At 43.3% G+C, this 17493-nt stretch overlaps 1 protein-coding gene across 1 annotated transcript in view; it reads left to right on the top strand.

The window, feature by feature from the left end:
* The first annotated feature begins 7875 nt into the window (after positions 1-7875).
* The window catches only part of LOC115154823 (extensin), a 53330-nt gene continuing 43712 nt past the window's right edge, over positions 7876-17493 (top strand). Inside the window, exons 1-2 of the mRNA XM_029701444.1 lie at positions 7876-8158; positions 8903-9357. Of these exons, the coding sequence (XP_029557304.1) occupies positions 9195-9357 (163 nt within the window). The 5' untranslated portion in view covers positions 7876-8158; positions 8903-9194. The remainder of the gene's footprint in view (positions 8159-8902; positions 9358-17493) is intronic.

Below are 17493 nucleotides of genomic sequence, written 5' to 3'. Positions count from 1 at the left end.
ACTGTCAACTGTGCGACCTTATATAGACAGGTGTATGCCTTTCCAAATCATGTCCAATCAATTGAATTTACCACAGGTGGACTCCAATCAAGTTGCATCTTGTTTCCATTGATCTCAAGGATGATCAATGGAAACAAGATGCACCTGAGCTCAGTTTCGAGTCTCACAGCAATGGTTCTGAAAACGTACGTAAATAAGGTATTTCTGGGTTTTTTGGTCTGTAATTATGAGGTATTGTGTGTAGATTGATGAGGGACAAATGTGCTTAATCAATTTTAGAATAAGGCTGTAATGCAACAAAATGTGGAAAAGGTCAAGGGGTCTGAATACTTTCCGAATGCACTGTACATTGTGTAATTTACTGATGATCCCAACTAAACTCCATAGGGCTATCTTATAGAAGGCCACAGTATGAGTCATAATACCCATAGAACCTAGCGGTCAAACAGGGAAATGGTTCCAATCATTTTTCCACCACGCGTTTTTCCTATAGGGGATTTTAGAAACACTTAAAATAAGTGCTGTGTTTCATGTAGGCTTACACTGGTGTGACGTTTTGATGACCACGTACATCTCTGTAAATAGACAGAACTCTGGTGAAATCAACAGTTTCGTCATCATTATCCTTGGCACTGGCACCATAATGTAAAAATACTTATAGTAAAATTAATCAGAGAAGGTGATGGTTGATCGACGAAATGGCTTCAGGTCAGTCGGTGTTGAGCGACTGGGAAAAGGCTGCAGAGACAAGCGGGAAGCACAGGAACTTCTGTTATGAGTGTGGGGACGCACTGCCTCTACCTCAGCTGGAGGACGCAGCCTTCTGTTCCGAACGTGCGGAATGGAAGAGGAAAGATAAAAAGGCGTTGAAGAGAGTGAGGAAAGAAGAGTTTAAAATTGAGGACAATTGCGATATAAAGGGAGATGGGGTGTCGAAGAAGACTGTACAGAGTAAGAAGTACGCCACACCGACTTCTGGAAGGGAAATGGAAGTGAACGAGGACGATTTTAATGGAGGTAGAAGGTGTGGCGAAGAGCTCGGAGTCCGAGCCTTGTATTGATGGACATGATAAAGAGGAGTAGAAGGAGTGACGTTTTGGGAGAAAATGGACCCTTGGCTTTTGGCGGATCCATTTTATGGTTTCAGGGTGTGTGAGTAAGGAGTTGGGTGCAGTTGAGTCAGTGAGGGTAACTCGTAGAGGCCTTGTGATATTTGTTTGTGTTTCCTCTGACCAGAGGGATCGGGCGCTCTGTGTCACGCGACTTGGCTCAAGATCTGTTTCTTGCTTTGCTCTTAGAAACAGGGCGCCATTGAAAGGTGTGATCTCTTGGGTAGCATGAAGTGTGCAGATGGGTGTTACAGGTGCCATGTTTGTGGTTATGTTGCAGCAGTGTGTAACGGAGATTCCAAGATTTGGGAAGTGTGCATGAGGGCATGGGACAGAGCAGTGTGTGTGTGTGTGTCAACTGTAGGGGTGCCCATGTTGATAGGAATCGGAAGTGTCCGGTGTAAGAGAGGCAGGTTGAGTTGGCAAGAGTCAGAGTAGTACAGAAGGTGTCGTGTGCTGAGGCGGTGAGGAAAGTAGAGGAGGATGGGTCAAGGATGAGGGATCCTGAGCGTAATGCTCCTTTAGTCCATTATTGGGCTAGGGAATCAGCGGAGGATGGGGAATTTGTCACTTATTAATTTTTTTTATTCAGATTTCAATCTTCTAAAAAAAAATCTAAAATTCACATAAAAAAGGTGTTGATTGTTCGACATTCTCCTCTCGTACAGAATCTACAATTTTCATTGTCATGGCGTGCTTGGTTAAATAGCTATTGACAAGAGAAACCCAATATATCCAATATAAAACTAAACTTTACCTTGGTGCCTATAACCGAACCATATACAGTTGAAGTCTGGAGTTTACATACACTTAGGTTGGCGTCATTAAAACTCGTTTTCAACCACTCCACAAATTTCTTGTTAACAAACTATAGTTTTGGCAAGTTGGTTAGGACATCTCCTTTGTGCATGACACAAGTAATTTTTCCAACAATTGTTTACAGACAGATTTACTTATAATTTACTGTATCACAATTCCAGTGGGTCAGAAGTTTACATACACTAATTTGACTGTGCCTCTAAACAGCTTGAAAATTCCAGAAAATGATGTCATGGCTTTAGATAGGCTAATTGACATCATTTGAGTCAATTGGAGGTGTACCTGTGGAGGTTTTTCAAGGCCTACCTTCAAACTCAGTGCCTCTTTGCTTGACATCATGGGAAAATCTAAAGAAATCAGCCAAGACCTCAGAAAAAAAATTGTAGACCTGCACAAGTCTGGTTCATCCTTGGGAGTAATTTCCAAACACCTGAAGGTACCACGTTCATCTGTACAAACAATAGTGCGCAAGTATAAACACCATGGGACCACGCAGCCGTCATACCGCACAGGAAGGAGACGCGTTCTGTCTCCTAGAGATGAATGTACTTTGGTGCGAAGGGTCCAAATCAATCCCAGAACAACAGCAAACGACCTTGTGAAGATGCTGGAGGAAACAGGTACAAAAGTATCTATATCCACAGTAAAACAAGTACTATATCGACATAACCTTAAAGGCCGCTCAGCAAGGAAGAAGATACTGCTCCAAAACCGCCATAAAAAAGCCAGACTATGGTTTGCAACTGCACATGGGGACAAAGATCGTACTTTTTGGAGAAATGTCCTCTGGTCTGATGAAACAAAAATAGAACTGTTTGGCCATAATGACCATTTATGTTTGGAGGAAAAAGGGGGACGCTTACAAGCCGAAGAACACCATCCCAACCATGAAGCACGGGGGTGGCAGCATCATGTTGTGGGGGTGCTTTGCTGCAGGAGGGATTGGTGCACTTCACAAAGTAGATGGCATCATGAGGATAGAAAATTATGTAGATATATTGAGCAACATCTCAAGACATCAGTCAGGAAGTTAAAGCTTGGTTGCAAATGGGTCTTCCAAATGGACAATGACCCCAAGCATACTTCCAAAGTTGTGGCAAAATGGCTTAAGGACAACAAAGTCAAGGTATTGAAGTGGCCATCACAAAGCCCTGACTCCAATCCTATAGAAAATTTGTAGGCAGAACTGAAAAAGTGTGTGCGAGCAAGGAGGCCTACAAACCTGACTCAGTTACACCAGCTCTGTCAGGACGAATGGGACAAAATTCACCCAACTTATTGTGGGAAGCTTGTGGAAGGCTACCCAAAACGTTTGACCCAAGTTAAACAATTTATACAACTTCTGACCCACTGGGAATGTGATGAAAGAAATGAAAGCTGAAATAATTAGTTCTCTCTGCTATTATTCTGACATTTCACATTCTTAAAATAAAGTGGTGATCCTAACTGACCTAAAACAGGGATTTTTTACTAGGATTAAATGTCAGGAATTGTGAAAAACTGGGTTTAAATGTATTTGGCTAAGGTGTATGTAAACTTCCGACTTCAACTGTAGATTACCACAGTATAATAACCATAAAACCTAGCGGTCAAACAAGTAAATGATTCCAGGCCTACAAGAAATACAGCCCTTATTTTAAGTGTTTCTAAAATTCCCTATGGGAAAAATGAATGGTGAAAAAACTATTGGAACCATTTCTCTATTATGACACCTCCACTGTGGGACTCTATACCTATGTAAACAATACTTTCCTGTGGATATTTTGTCTCAAATTTCGAGGAGCTGAAGAACAAACCTCACAGACAACCAGTACAGTTAGTTTAAATGTAATTTTATTCAACATTCTGGCATATAAGGAACATTTACACGATTTTGCAGGTATTCATTCAGGCTGTATATCCAATTAATTGTGTATTAGAGCCTAACTAATCAGAGTTTTGAAATTTGGCGCGCCATAGTCAATTAGATAACCACAAACTTTTTAGTTGCCCGATATTAGAGGCTCCTTTTAGAGGCTTTCCTTTCGAAATATAAGGTCTCTAGAAGTTATACTATCTGTGAAGGTCCTAAGAAATGTGATTGATTGCTTGCTAATAATGTCATAGACCAGACACTTCTGCCAATGCGCAATCAGGGGCCAAATGGTAATTTCAAGACAACTGGGAACCAGAAAAACAATGAGGTCAAATCGTGACGTCAGGGATATTCAAGGTCGGAGAAGTCAGAGCTCTACTGCCGCATTCACGTCATGTCGGGAAATCCTAAATACGACCTTCCTATTGGGAAAAATGCACGTGAAGGCCCCTCCGAATTTTAATTCCAACTATGAAACTTGGTTATAATCTCTGGTCCCACTGATGTAGCGCGGTTTATCTGTGCTCCCGCAAAATCCCTCTAAAATCTAACTCGATAGCCACCCACAGGGTATAGGCGACCGATCCCTGTCCATGGTTCTGAATTTTACACGGCTGCCTATCGATGGGCTATCAGATTATGTGGTGCTAGTGCATGGAGTAGCCTACATCTTTGCTTCAATAGATACATGTTCATTTTCTCACAAGCCTAACATTTATGTTTCAAGAAGCTATAGGCCTACGGTGTCGCAATGCTGCTATTTAGAATGCTGTCTGGCGGTAATAATGTATTCACTTGTTCAGTAATTAAAGTGGGACAAATTGCACGTTGTAAAATGAATTTTCCATGCAACAGCATACTAATCAGTAACTAATATATATATATATATATTTTTTAAGCCTATAGCCTACCTTAGCGGTCCTCGCGCTCTATCGCAGGTTGGATAGAAAGTGTGTGTTGCCTAAAACCCGTCTTGATGCCAAATAATATAATCAGTCTACAATCAACACAATTGATTGTTTCATTATACAGACAATGCAGTCTAGCCTATCTATAGCTATATCCAGTATTTAGCTGGTAGCCTATTTATATGACACATTTGAACTTGGGACTCCACGCTGTCGGCTATCCCGTCTCATCACTCGTAGACTTACCAGCGTTCACAGAAGGGGAGTCGATCTCTGTCACTATTCTCGCGTGGAGGAAGAGGAGCAAAGCCACTGTCATTACGGGGCCCGGGACTGGGAGGCTGCTAGTACTAGTTTCTACATAAGTAGGCCTACTCGTTTCCACCTGCCATGGTGTTTCGTTCGTCGAAGGAGGTGTTAGCTTTGCTGATGTGATTTGGCACAAGATTGATCCGATTCTTTCGGCGTTTTTGTGCACCACTTGGTCTTGCCTTTTGTTTCTCCATCTTGAACAACGCACTCACTCTCCATCCCAGTCCGACCTGATTCACCTAACCTTTTTGAACTTAATAGCCAATTAGGTGAGGAAGCTGAAGAGGGTTGCCGCCGGCGCCTCTGAGAAATATTGTCTGACTCGTCTACTGCCATGTAGATTGGACAACAAACACTTCGCTTGCTACACGTGGAAATCAAAAAGGAAAGTATACTGTCAACATTACAAATGTTTTTGACGTAGGCTAGGTGTGAGATGACAGGCGTTCGCATTATGGCCGTGGTGAAAAAAGTACCCAAATGTCATACTTGAGTAAAACGAACGATACCTTAATAGAAAATGACTCAAGTAAAAGCGAAAGTCACCCAGTAAAATTCAACTTGAGTAAAAGTATTATAACGACCCTGGGTTTATATGCGCGGAAATCGACTCTACCGCACGAGCATGCTTTTGCAGAACAGTCGATAGCGCGCTGGACTTCGGGCTAGAAGGTCGAGGGTTCGAGGCCTGCTCCCTGCTGTTTCATTAGAGTATAGTATTTGGTTTTAAATATACTTACGTATCGAAAGTAAATGTAATTTCAAATTCCTTAAGCAAACTCATAGCCAGGGGCACGCTCCAACTCTCAGACATAATTTAGAAACGAAGCATGTGTTTAGTGAGTCAACCAGATCAGAGGCAGTAGGGATGACCAGGGATGTTCTCTCGATAAGTGTGTGAATTAGACAATTTTTCTGTCTTGCTAAACATTAAAAATGTAACAAGTACTTTTGGGTGTCAGGGAAAATGTATGGCGTAAAAAGTACATACTTTTCTTTAGGAATGTAGTGAAGTAAAAGTTGTTAAAAATAGAAATAGTAAATTAAAGTATAGATACCACCCCCCCCCCCCCCCCCTTCGAGTATTTTTACTTTACACCACTGCATTTAGGGGAATGCAGGGTTTCTGCTACACCAGTGTCTAGACTCCGATCTTTCCCACAGGCTGAACTCTGACGTCACACACCAATGAAAATGGCCGCGGTTTCGTCTGTCAATAGTGAGAATGGTTCTTGCGTTCCTTCCAAGCCGTCCCTCTTAAGTAAACAAGTATTTCCTCCGATCACAATGACACGATGTCAACGTGGTACAGGTTGATCCCCTAGTTTACGACTTGGAATTCCGAGTTGGATGACCGTTCAAAACGTTTTTCCCCACGCAGGGCTTCTTTTTACCAGAGTTCCCAGTTGTCTTGAACTCATTGAAATCAGATGTCGGAGATTTCCAAATTCTCAGTTGTCTTGAACAATGCAGAAGTTAGTTTGATGAGGAGGATGCTACACCTGAAAACCTTTGGGGGGTGGGAGAAGATTGCGGCGTTAAACCGACTCCTGAAAACATGTCATTTTAAACAAGTCCTAATCTGATTTTTGAAGTGCTATTTTGGGGCGGCAGGTAGCCCAGTGGTCAGAGCGTTGGGCCAGTAACCGCAAGATTGCTGGATCGAATCCCCGAGTTTAAAATGTACAAATCTGTCGTTCTGCCCCTGAACAAGGCAGTTTAACCCACTGTTCCCCGTCATTTTAAGTAAGAATTTGTCCTTAACTGACTTGCCTAGTTAAAAAAAGCTGAAAACCATCATCCTTGTAGTCTTTTCAAATAGGCTACAACCAGCAGATGGTGCAATTGGTTAAAGCAATATGTTGCGCTGTGATGGAGTGATGCTACCAGAAAGACACTGCTGATGTCTGCCAGATTTCATGACGCCTGATACGTAAAATACCTATCAGCTAACCACATATTATAGCAATCTGTCGGTCGATAGCCTCTGCCAAGTCTTCAGCAACCAGATGGTCCGGTTTTCGGGGCAAATATTAAGAGTGCCTGTAACATACTTTTACAAGGCGACATTCCATTTTAACTCCTCCACATTCACTCGATTTTTTCTTCTCGTCAAGACCAGTATGTCGGGGATCTAGTTTCAGTCGATGACGCAGCACGCAACCATTGGTTGATGCACGCAACGTCTGAGCAGGGTAACGCGAGCAATGACTTCAGTATATGGGAAACAACAGCTCTTAATATCAGTTTTACGTCAACGCAGGTACGGAAATGGTTTACAGTAGACTGTAAGCCTACTGGACAATTGTCCATTGTTTGTATTTAAATGGTATCATCATTGTTTTTTGAAATCGTTTTTTGGGGGATTAAACCTATCCATATAATTTTACTAATCTGATGAGACTAAATGAGACAAATTGCAGTTATGGATAAAGACATTTTGGGAGAAAACAAAAACCTTAATTTACAAGCCAAAGTGTTTGACCACCAGAGAGTGCTATTCACTTGAATTTGATACTTGGAAGTGGGGCATTGTGTAAACTAGATATTGGCATCTCTGAAGACAACTGTAGACTTATCTTTTTCTATATGTTAGTGTTTCGTTGGTTAGTTTGGTTTTGAGAAAGCGATAGAGGGGTTATATGGGATTAAGTGGACAAATATGGTCTGAAGAGGACTAGAATTGAACGGGGGGAGGAGCTATGTATTCAGGGGAAGGTGGAGTGCTAGAGCTTTTGAAAAATAAGAAAATAGGAGATAGTTTGCTGAGGAGAAATGTGATAAGTAAAAGCAAAATGTGCAATTGGATTATTATAAAAAAAAATTTTTTTAAATAGCAATAAAATTGCACAATGGAGGCAGTAGAAACAGGGTTTTCTAACAGCAGCTGGTTTTGATCTCTCTATTTCTGTTCAACAGGATGCTGTTACCTCTTTTACAGCTAGCTTGGCTGAGCTCTGTTTCCTGACTCTTCCCCCCCACCACCAAGATAATTATTGTGTGTGTGTCTTACAGAGGGGGAGATAGAGTGAGAGACAGTTCATGGAATGCTGTGATGTCATCAGCTCAGTCCCACACAAAGGCAAGGAGGAGGACACACAAGCACACTCACTCTCCCGAGTAGTTACTCTGCCGTGGAGCGTCTGCACCCCACTGTGAGTACATCCTCCTTAAACAACACATCCTTTCTCGCACACGTTCTGCTGAATTCTCTATTACTGGCTCACTCGCTTCTCTTCTTTTTGTATTTTTTTCCCCCCACCAAGTGTTGAGTTTAAACCAATCTGTTTTCCAGCAGTGACAGTCCTCCAAATGTTGATTGTGCTGTTTCCATTGTTAATATGACCACCGTGCCTAGTGAAGTCCTTTCAGCCCCTCTGCTAGAGCAGCGTTCTACTCATGCTGTCCTGGGATGTGACCTTGTAGTTTGGTTACAGCCAAACAACGACCATGTTAAAATGGAGCAGCCATCTCATGGGAGTTTGGAAGAAAGAGAGAAAAAAAGGAAGGGCGGTTGGAAAGGGATGTGGGGGTGGGTTACTGACGGCAGAAAAAATGCCCCATTCCTTTGGAATCTCCTCCCATCCAGGGCCAGACAGTCGCTCTCAGAGCCCTGACTATGGCTCGGGTGAGGAAACCAGGGTTTGAACTCTATCATTCGTCTGAAGAAGGGAAAGGAGATTGCTGTGATTTACTATGCATTGAAAAGGAAGGCGATGAGCGGTTACATCTTAAGAGGAGAAGAGACAAAGGGGGGAAAAGTAAGAAAATAAATCAAAAGACAAGGAAGGACAAGTGGCTAGGAGCACTTAACAGCAGCATGATTAGCATACAGCAGGGAGTGCCAATCATCTACAGTGCTGACAGAGGTTGTGATGTGTAATTTTTCCCTGATGCAGATTCACCCAGCCATGGCTGCCTGATGAGGACTGAGGACGACTGACGTGTGCGGAGGGAGGAGGGAGTGTCAGTGTAGAGGACGTCAGAGGAAACTGTCTACAGCTTGTGTATGTGACAGAGGAGCCTCGATCTTCTTCTTCTCCTCATGAAGCTTGTTTAGAAACCAACACGTCTTCAGGAAACTGTCGACCCAAGGAGTCAGGACAGTACCCATCCACGCCCTGCTAGACTGGGCAACCTGCTGGAACAGCCCTTACCACCTTACCCCTCCACCTCCAGCCCGCCGCCACCATGCTGCAGCAGATACTAAAGGACATGTACATCGATCCTGATGTGCTGGAGGCCCTGAACGAGGACCAGAAGAAGACCTTGTTCCTGAAGATGAGACAGGAGCAGGTGCGGCGTTGGAAGGAAAGTGAGGAGAAAGAAGACCATAGACCAAAGCCGAGTACAGGTACTAACTTCATTCCTCCCTACCTCTTCTGCTGCCTCTCCTGCTACATCTTCACACACAGGGTCTGTGTGACAGGAGGCTGTGTAACTTTTTTCGCCAAAAAAGTATCGTTATCTGCTTATGAAATAAGTCTACAAACACGTTTCATTGAAACCTGTCCATCTGGTCTTTCTAAAGGCAGATACATCGGGCACGTCTCCGATATGTTGGTGTGTTTTTGTAGTTGTTGCTGTGGATTAACTAATAGGGAGCTGCCTTCTGAAGTTGAGCTGCAAGCATGTGGCTTACCTCTGAGAAACATCCTGTGATGTGCTTAAGGCTACTGCCAATGTATTCAGTATCAGTCATTTCTGTTGTTGGCAGGCCCTCTGTATGTGGGTCTGTGTCTGCCTGCGAGTAGGTTATGCACTTTGTTTCAATGCGATGGCATTATCTGTTTATATTATGAGTGTCAGCAGGGCTAAGAGGGTAGGTAATGGCTGAAAAGACTACTTGTCTTTTGTTAAAGCACTACCCGCAGTTTCTCACCAGTGGTACCATTTACCATCACAATAGGAACACTGGAGGGTATGTGGAAGTAGCCCGGCCTCATGTAGCATCACTGGGGTGAGAGAAATAGGTCTTCAACTCAGGTTTCTAGTATTTGTATTTATAATGGATTGCCATTAGCTGCTGCCAACGCAGCAGCTACTCTTCCTGGGGTCCAGCAATGTTAAGGCAGTTATATATTTGAAAAACATTACAATACATCCATAACAGATTTCACAACATATTAAGTATGTGCCCCCAGGCCTCAACTCTAATACCACTTATCTATAACACAAAATCCATGTGTATAGGGCGCATGTTATCGTGTGTTTGTATGCATGTGCCTATGTTTGTGATGCTTCACAGTCCCCGCTGTTCCATACGGTGTATTTTTATCTGTTTTTTAAATCAGATTTTACTGCTGGCATGAGTTACTTGATCTGAGATAGAGTTCCATGTAGTCATGGCTCAATGTAGTACTGTGAGCCTCCCATAGTCTGTTCTGGACTTGGGGATTTTGAAAAGACCTCTGGTGGTATGTCTTCTGGGGCATGCATGGGTGTCCGAGCTGTGTGCCAGTAGTTCAATTAGACAGCTCGGTGCATTTAACATGTCAATACCTCTCACATATCCAAGTAGTGATGAAGTCAATCTCTCCTCCACTTTGAGCCAGGAGAGATTGACGTGCATATCATTAATGTTAGCTCTCTGTATATCCAAGGGCCAGCCGTGCTACCCTATTCTGAACCAATTGCAATTTTCCTAAGTCTTTTTTGTGGCACCTGACCGCACGACTGAACAGTAGTCAAGGTGAGACAAAACTAGACCCTGTAGGACCCGCCCTGTTGATAGTGCTGTTAATAATGCAGCGCTTAATTAATTACAGACAGACTTCTCCCCATCCTAGCTACTATTGTATCAATATGTTTTGACCATGACCATTTACAATCCAGGGTTACTCCAAGCAGTTTAGTTCCCTCAACTTGCTTAATTTCCACATTGTTCATTACAAGATTTAGTTAAGGTTCAGGGTTTAGTGAACGATTTGTCCCAAATACAATGCTTTTAGTTGTTCAAATATTTGGGATTAACTTATTCCTTGCCACCAATTCTGAAGCTAACTGCAGCTCTTTGTTAAGTGTTGCTGTCATTTCAGTTGCTGTGGTAGCTGACGTGTACAGTGTTGAGTCATCCGCATACATGAACACACTGGCTTTACTCAAAGCCAGAGGCATGTCGTTAGTAAAGATTGAAAAAAGTAAGGGGCCTAGACAGCTGCCTTGGGGAATTCCTGATTCTACCTGGATTTTGTTGGAGAGGCTTCCATTAAAGAACACCGTCTGTGTTCTGTTAGACAGGTAACTCTATCCACAATATTGCAGGGGGTGTAAAGCCATAACACATACATTTTTCCAGCAACAGACTATGATCTATAATGTCAAAAGCTGCAGTGAAGTCTAGCAAAACAGCCCCCACAATATTTTTATCATCAAATTCTCTCAGGTATTTATAAGTCATTTGTGTAAGTGCTGTTGTCACGTCCTGGCCAGTATAAGGGTTAATTAGTATTGTAGTTTGGTCAGGACGTGGCAGAGGGTATTTGTTTTATGTGGTTCAGGGTGGTGTGTTTGTTTAAAGGGTGTTTGATTTAGTATTTCCGGGTTTTTGGTTGATGGTCTATGTTTATGTATTTCTATGTGTAGTCTGGTGAGTGTGTTCTATGTTTGGTTAATTGGGGTTGGAACTCTCAGTTGAAGGCAGGTGTTGTCTATCTGCCTTTGATTGAGAGTCCCATATATTAGGGTGTGTTTGTTAGGTGTGGGTGATTGTTCTGTGTTGAGCCTATGCTTTGCAGACTGTCAGTTTATCGTTCGTTTTCTTGTTTGTTGTTTTTTGTAGTCGTGTTGATTTAATTAAATGTTCAAGATGAACTATATCGACTCTGCTGCGTATTGGTCATCCTTTTCCGACGATGATTTCGTTATATCGTCAGAAGACGAAGATACTTGTGACAGCTGTGCTTGTTGAATGTCCTTCCCTATAAGCTTGCTGAAAGTCTGTTGTCAATTTGTTTACTGAAAAATAGCATTGTATCTGGTCAAACACAATTTTTCCCAAAAGTTTACTAAGGGTTGATAACAGGCTGATTGGTCGGCTATTTGAGCCAGTTAAGGTTGTTTTACTATTCTTAGGTAGGGGAATAACTTTTGCTTCCCTCCAGGCCTGAGGGCACACACTTTTTAGTAGGCTTAAATTGAAGATATGGCAAATAGGAGTCGCAATATCATACGCTATTATCCTCAGTAATTTTCCATTCAGGTTGTCAGTCCCCGGTGTCTTGTCATTGTTGATAGACAATAGTTTTTTCATCTCTTCCATACTTACTTTATGGAAATCAAAATTACAATCTTGTCTTTCATAATTTGGTCAGATATACTTGGATGTGTAGTGTCAGCGTTTGTTGCTGGCATGTCATGCCTAAGTTTGCTAATCTTGCCAATTAAAAAATCATTCAAGTAGTTGGCATTATCAGTGGGTTTTGTGATGAATGAGCCATTCGATTCAATAAATGATGGAGCGGATAATTTGCCTTTTCCCAAAATGTAATTTAAGTTGCTCCAATTCTTTATGTAATTTATCTTTGTTTCATAGTGTAGTTTCTTCTTTTTTTAAATTCAGTTTAGTCTCATGATTTCTCAATTAGCCAGACCTATTTGACATCGCTTTTGCCTCATCCATCTCAACCATAAAATGTTACAATTCCTCATCAATCAACAGGGATTTTACTTTTTTTACAGTCATTTTCTTAATGGGTGCATTCTTATTAGTAACTGCGATAAGCAATTTCATAAATTTGTGAAGTGCAGTGTCTGGTTGCTCGTCATTACACACCACGGACCAACAAATATTTTTCACATCGCTACAACACTTTTAATCACTACAATCACTACAACACTTTTATACACAATATTCGGTTCAGCCTGTGGAACTTTGGTTTTCCTAGCTGTGGCTACTATATTGTGATCACTACATTCAATGGATTTGGATACTGCTTTCAAACTAATTTCTGCAGCATTAGTAAATATATGATCAATACATGTTGATGATTTCATTCCTGTACCGTTTGTAACTACATTGGCTGGTTGATTGATTATCTGAACCAGGTTGCAGGCATTAGTTACAGCTTGAAGCTTTCTCTTGAGTGGTTAGCCTGATGAAAGCCAGTCAATATTTAAATCACCCAGAAAGTATACCTCTCTATTGAAACCACATACATTATCAAGCATTTCACACATGTTATCCAGATACTGACTGTTAGCACTTGATGGTCTATAGCAGCTTCCCACCAGAATGGGCTTTAGATGAGGCAGATGAACCTGTATCCGTATTACTTCAACAGTATGTAACATGAGATCTATCTAAGCTTTACAGGAATGTGGTTCTGAATATTAACAGCCACACCTCCACCTTTGGCATTTCTGTCTTGATTGTAGATCTTATAACCATGTATTGCTACCACTGTATCATCAAAGGTATTACCTAAGTGAGTTTCAGAGATAGTCAGAATATGAATGTCATCTGTTACTAGTAAATTATGGATTTCATGAACCATGTATCCTAAGCTACATATGTTAACGTGGGCTATTTTTAAAAATTTTCTGGGATTCTTTATTGTTTTCATTGCTTTACTGGGAAGCTTAGCAGAGGTAGACATGCTCAGGTTATTTTTATAAGTGCAGGGTGAGCTGCACACAGTGGACTTCCTACTAGGGCACACCACCTCAGTGCTAACAGTATAACTCTGGTTCATAGGCATATGATTACTGCATACAATACCTGTGGGATGAGCAGAGGCATTCAGGGAAGTAAGAGGGACATAAATTAGGTTACTTACATTGTCTTCCAAGGATAATGTTCATTTTTCTGAAGCATGATGACATCTCAGCGACACAATGGTAGGGATTAAATGAGCTGGACTTAGGTAATTGATAAGTCATTGTCTCAATGCAGCCTTATAATGCTGTGTAAGGATCCAGGAACCCAAATGATTTGTGTGGATCCCATCCTCCTTATAATACAAGCTTTGTTTCCAGAAGGTATCAAAATTGTCAATAAATTATACACCCACGGAGCTGCAATAGTCTCGTAGCCAGTTATGGAGAGCTAAAAGTCTGCTAAAATGTTCAATGCCACGATTTAGAGATGGTAGGGTGTTTGTTGGTGTGAAGTAGAGACCCAATCAGTTCTTTACAATCCATCCTCAGCTGTTCTGAGCTGCCCTTCATAATGTCATTTGACCCCACATGAACCATGACAGTATCAGCCCCCGGTGACTTACTCACAGCCTCGGGAAGCAACCTGGTGATATCCTGAACTTTGACCCCACATGAACCATGACAGTATCAGCCCCCGGTGACTGATTCACAGCCTCGGGAAGCAACCTGTTGATATCCTGAACTTTGACCCCACATGAACCATGACAGTATCAGCCCCCGGTAACTTACTCACAGCCTCGGGAATCAACCTGGTGATATCCTGAACTTTGGCCCCAGGAAAACACAAAATCTTTGCCCCAGGTACAGATATATGCATCACCATTGAACTCCCTATCACAATAGCCAGAATGATCCGGTCTCTGCCGTGTCTCGAAGCAGATTGCGAGGCCAGAGCCACAGAACTCACCTGAGAAGAGGGCTGCTGAGACACCGGCCACAACAGCCAAAGGGAAATGGCTCTGATCCAGAGAGCACGGCCCAGCGGAGGGGGGCTGCAGTGGTCCAGGCTTTGCCCAGGCAGTTGATTGACTAGGACAGGGAGAGGTAGCTGGAGGGGCATCCACAGCCATGGAGGGAACCCCCCCAAGCCCCCGGCAGAAGACAGCTGTTACAGGGGCTCAAAGCGATTTGAGAGTCTTAAGTCCGGACGCGGGGGGAAAAAGGCGAACGATTCCTCTCCTTCTTTCTGCTTCCGACACCCATCCATTTACGTTCACCTGGAGTCGAACAATGAGCAGCCATTTTCTGGTTCAAGCTAGTAGAGGGGTGCAGTGGCAGAAATGTCTCATAGTCCGGGAAGGTCCAAATTAGGATCCTGTTGAATGTCTTGATAGGAAGCATTTAAAAATGCCAATAGTCTCACAGAATCCTTATTCAGTTCAAGACGCTTGGTCCAATGTTTAATTTCTTCATGAAGAGTAGTAATCCTTTTTTTAGCTGCATCAAGTTCAATAGATTTTTCATGAATGAAGGTATCCATCGGACCTTTCTAGTCACTTCCAATAACTATGTCTGAAAGAGTAGGCCTGCTGCCAAATCAGGATGTGACATTGCTATCTCATTTGAGGAAATTACATACTTACAGCTGACTTACCCTTAATTGATTGAATTGTTGGTTCACTAATCAATCATTTTTTTAAAGGGGCATTATCAGTGAACCCAGCCCGTCTGAGCGTAAGCTGTCCACCCACTAGACACACACGCAACAAACAGTTGAAACAGGCGTAATGCCGAATCTGATGCACTCAAGCAGAATAGGTCTGGCTGCTTTTCCTCGTGTGTGTGTGTGTGTGTGTGTACAATGCCCTCATTTAGATCATCTTGTTCCCGGTGAAGCACTAGTGTGTGCGAGGGAGAGGCAGGCTGATGTCTGGAATGTTTGTGTGCGAGTGTTGGAAAAACAGATAACAGATTAAAATAGGAACACGTGATAGAAAGATAGTGGCAGTTTCACAGAGTTTATTTTGTACCCCTATGTTAGAGAGGGAATCATGTTTTCTTGTGTTGTGTAGATAGCTCATTACATGCATAGCTACAAATAGAAAGAGGCAGGCTGTAATTCTATCCTGAAACTGGTTTGGTGTACTGCAAAATCTTGCCCGTCTGCATTTTCTTTCTTTCTGTAGGTAGCCAGTCCCTGTATGAGAAATCTGTGTCGCAATAACTCAGTTCACAATGTACTTTCCCTTGGCATTCCACCGAGAGAATCTGAGATCACAAGACAACAACCCCAGAGCTTCTACTTGAGAAGTTTGGTCGAGAGAGATTTGTAACGGTGGATGAAAACGAGTCTCTGTGATGGCTGGCTGTAGGTCACTGTAGCACATGTCAGTTTGTGCATTGATTCTGCCTGATGTGTGCGTCAGGTCAGGAGGAAGTCTTTTCTTGGCTGCAGTTGACCACAATGCACTGATTATCAACCGACAATGTCAGACAGGGAGGGCGGGAGAACAGAGGCCTCTATCTGCTAACGACCAGGGCAGCTGTTCCTACAAGTCAATGGCCCCCCGATACACACTACAGTGTTACACACACACACACACACTCCCCGATACACACTGCAGTGTTACACACACACACACTCCCCGATACACACTGCAGTGTTACACACACACACACACTCCCCGATACACACTGCGGTGTTACACACACACACACTCCTCGATACACACTGCGGTGTTACACACACACACACTCCTCGATACACACTGCGGTGTTACACACACACACACACTCCTCGATACACACTGCGGTGTTACACACACACACACTCCCCGATACACACTGCGGTGTTACACACACACACACTCCCCGATACACACTGCGGTGTTACACACACACACACTCCCCGATACACACTGCGGTGTTACACACACACACACACACTCCTCGATACACACTGCGGTGTTACACACACACACACTCCCCGATACACACTGCGGTGTTACACACACACACACACTCCTCGATACACACTGCGGTGTTACACACACACACACACTCCTCGATACACACTGCGGTGTTACACACACACACACTCATCGATACACACTGCGGTGTTAAACACACACACACTCCCCGATACACACTGCGGTGTTACACACACACACACTCCTCGATACACACTGCGGTGTTACACACACACACACACTCCCCGATACACACTGCGGTGTTACACACACACACTCCCCGATACACACTGCGGTGTTACACACACACACACACACTCCCCGATACACACTGCGGTGTTACACACACACACTCCCCGATACACACTGTGGTGTTACACACACACACACACTCCCTGATACACGCTGTGGTGTTACACACACACACACACACACTCCCCGATACACACTGTGGTGTTACACACACACACACTCCACGATACACACTGCGGTGTCACACACACACACTCCCCGATATACATTGCGGTGTTACACACACACTCCCTGATACACACACACACACACACTCCCTGATACACACACACACACACACTCCCTGATACACACACACACACACACACACACACACACACACACTCCCCGATAAACACTGCGGTGTTACACTCCCTGATACACGCTGTGGTGTTACCACACACACACACACACACACACTCCCCGATACACGCTGCGGTGTTACACACACACACACTGCCCGATACACACTGCGGTGTTACACACACACACACTCCCCGATACACACTGCGGTGTTACACACACACACACTCCCCGATACACACTGCGGTGTTACACACACACACACTCCCCGACACACACACACACTCCCCGATACACACTGCGGTGTTACACGCACACTCCCTGATATA

This window comes from Salmo trutta, chromosome 19 (genome assembly GCF_901001165.1).
Source record: "Salmo trutta chromosome 19, fSalTru1.1, whole genome shotgun sequence".
NCBI classification, from domain to species: domain Eukaryota; kingdom Metazoa; phylum Chordata; class Actinopteri; order Salmoniformes; family Salmonidae; genus Salmo; species Salmo trutta.
Note: the sequence above shows the minus strand (reverse complement) of the source record. Positions and strands in the feature narration are given on the sequence as shown.